General features: G+C 38.9%; 2 protein-coding genes across 2 annotated transcripts in view; one reads left to right on the top strand and one right to left on the bottom strand.

Annotated features, from left to right (window-relative positions):
• Nucleotides 1-1,558, top strand: part of CBG21184 — a gene marked incomplete at both ends in the record, with an annotated part of 10,468 nt that extends 8,910 nt beyond the window's left edge. The window contains 4 exons of the mRNA XM_045244588.1: nucleotides 371-401; nucleotides 962-1,152; nucleotides 1,238-1,352; nucleotides 1,410-1,558. Of these exons, the coding sequence (XP_045097236.1) occupies nucleotides 371-401; nucleotides 962-1,152; nucleotides 1,238-1,352; nucleotides 1,410-1,558 (486 nt within the window). The remainder of the gene's footprint in view (nucleotides 1-370; nucleotides 402-961; nucleotides 1,153-1,237; nucleotides 1,353-1,409) is intronic.
• A 206-nt stretch (nucleotides 1,559-1,764) lies between these two features.
• Nucleotides 1,765-2,148, bottom strand: part of CBG26067 — a gene marked incomplete at both ends in the record, with an annotated part of 1,565 nt that continues 1,181 nt past the window's right edge. The window contains one exon of the mRNA XM_045244587.1: nucleotides 1,765-1,920. Within this exon, the coding sequence (XP_045100388.1) occupies nucleotides 1,765-1,920 (156 nt within the window). The remainder of the gene's footprint in view (nucleotides 1,921-2,148) is intronic.

Raw genomic sequence — 2,148 nt, 5'->3', positions numbered from 1 at the left:
TCGGGGTCAAAAATGGGGATTTTAGTTCCGGCGGGCCCGTCATTTCACTAGTTTCGAAATTTTCAAAAGAACACATAAGGGGGGACCCTTATGTGATTTTTTTCGACCAAAGAATATTTTTTCGAGTTTTTCGATCTTTTTTGATCAGACAGACAAACAATCCGAAATACGAAAAAAAATGGAAAAAATTATATTGAGAGCTCAAAATTTGGCTCAAAAATACAGAATTTTTGACACCGGGCCTTCCGGGCCGGGCCCGGGCCTTGAAAATTTCCTCAGGCCCGGCCCGGGCCCGGGCTTTGGCGGGCCGGCCCGGAATTTTACAAGTATGGAAAAATAAGTATTTTCAGACTTAAAAATACGATTTTAGGGCTCAAACAAGGGTAATTTCAGACCTGAAAGTACGATTTTAAGGCTCAAAATTTGATATTTTTGAGCGGAAAATGACAATTGGAGCTTAAAAATCATATTTTCATACCTAAAATGCAATTTTTAAGCTCAAAATTTGGTTTTTTTTCGGTCCAGAAAATACGATTTCTAATCTCAGAAATGAGGATTTTTAAGCACAAAAATGAGTATTTTAAGCTCTGAAAATGCTATTTTTGGCTGAAAATTTGGTATTTTGACAGCCTTGAAATTACGATTTTATAGCTCTAAAGTTGATATCTTCGATTAAAAAATTGGGATTTTGAAGCTCCAAAATGGGTATTTTCAGACCTAAAAATACGGTTTCAAGGCTGAAAATTGGGTATTTTCGGCTCGAAAATTCTGATTTTTAAGCCTTGAAAACACTAATTTTAGGCTTAAAAATGAATATTTCAACCCTAGAAATACGACGTTTCTTGAGCTCAAAGTGGGCGATTTAGGGTCTGAAAATACGATTTTCGAGCTCAAAACTAGGTATTTTCAACTCTAAATTTACGATTTTTTAACTAAAAATCCACAAAATCTGAAATTCCAGCTGCTCCAACAACCCAGCCATCATCCACCACCACTCTCCTTCCATCACCATCTGGACGTGCTCCACGAGCCGCTGCGATCGCTGCTAATCAGGCAATGATACAGCAGAGTCAGAAGCCAGTGACGCCTTCTACAACGACGAATTCATCGTCGACGTCTACATCGTCAGCACCATTGGGACAATCGGATAATGTAAGTTGTTCAATTTTTTGAGCTTATTTTTTGGGCATTTTCAGCCTCAAAAATACGAATTTTGAGCTCAAATCGACATTTTCAGAACTTCCTGGATCTGCTCGCCGAGCTGGCCGAGGCCGAGGAAGCTGGCATACGGCCAGGACCGCTAGACGCCGTACCACCACCACCACGACCACCATCCGCAGGGAATAGAAAAGGTAGGAGCTTGCTGGCCGAGTTTTGATGGCCTAGAAATCCTAAACTCGAATTTTCAGCTCCGAAAAGAGCATCTGGAGGACAACAACCATCAACGTCATCTGCTTCTGCTGCCACATCATCTACAGTATCCAAGAGAAGAGCTTCGATGGAAAAGAAGAGCAAGAAGAGCGAGGAGCGAGATTTGGAGCCACCAGCCAAAAAATAATTGATTTTTGTCCCTGTTTTCTCAAATCTTGCATTTTTGTTTTGAATTTCCGAATTCTCATAATTATCCCGGCCAACCCCCATTAAGAAAATGAATTAGGTTTTGAGAAAAAATGGGTAAACTCGCTCTAATGAGAATTCTTCATTATCAGTGATAATTGCTCACAACATGGACCATTGAATAGTAATTTGTTTTCCATCAGGTGTCTAGACGATTTCTTCATGATACAGTATCTCTTGACTTTCCCTATCATAGTGATAATGTTCTCGAAACCTGTATGACTTTGCAGTCATTAAAGTATACAGATCCACAGAGAAAATGAAGGAGGCTATCGTGAGAATGAGGATAAGCAAGTAGGCAATCTGAAAAAAGTAATATTGTAAACTGTAAAACTTGACAAGCTCTACAAAATGATATCTGATTCAATTTAAATTCCGAGTTTCGAACACCAGAAGTCAGATAAAAGAGGCTTGAAGGGAAATGATAGGATATCTGGAAAACTAGAGTAGCTGGAAAAATCTTGTCAACTACTAACTTGTAGAGCTTGAAATTGTACGTATTTTTTTAGTTAACAAGTTTTTAATAGCTTT

This window comes from Caenorhabditis briggsae (assembly GCF_000004555.2).
Source record: "Caenorhabditis briggsae complete genome, chrIII, whole genome shotgun sequence".
In the NCBI taxonomy this organism is placed as follows: domain Eukaryota; kingdom Metazoa; phylum Nematoda; class Chromadorea; order Rhabditida; family Rhabditidae; genus Caenorhabditis; species Caenorhabditis briggsae.
This window is presented reverse-complemented; position numbering and strand designations above follow the sequence as displayed.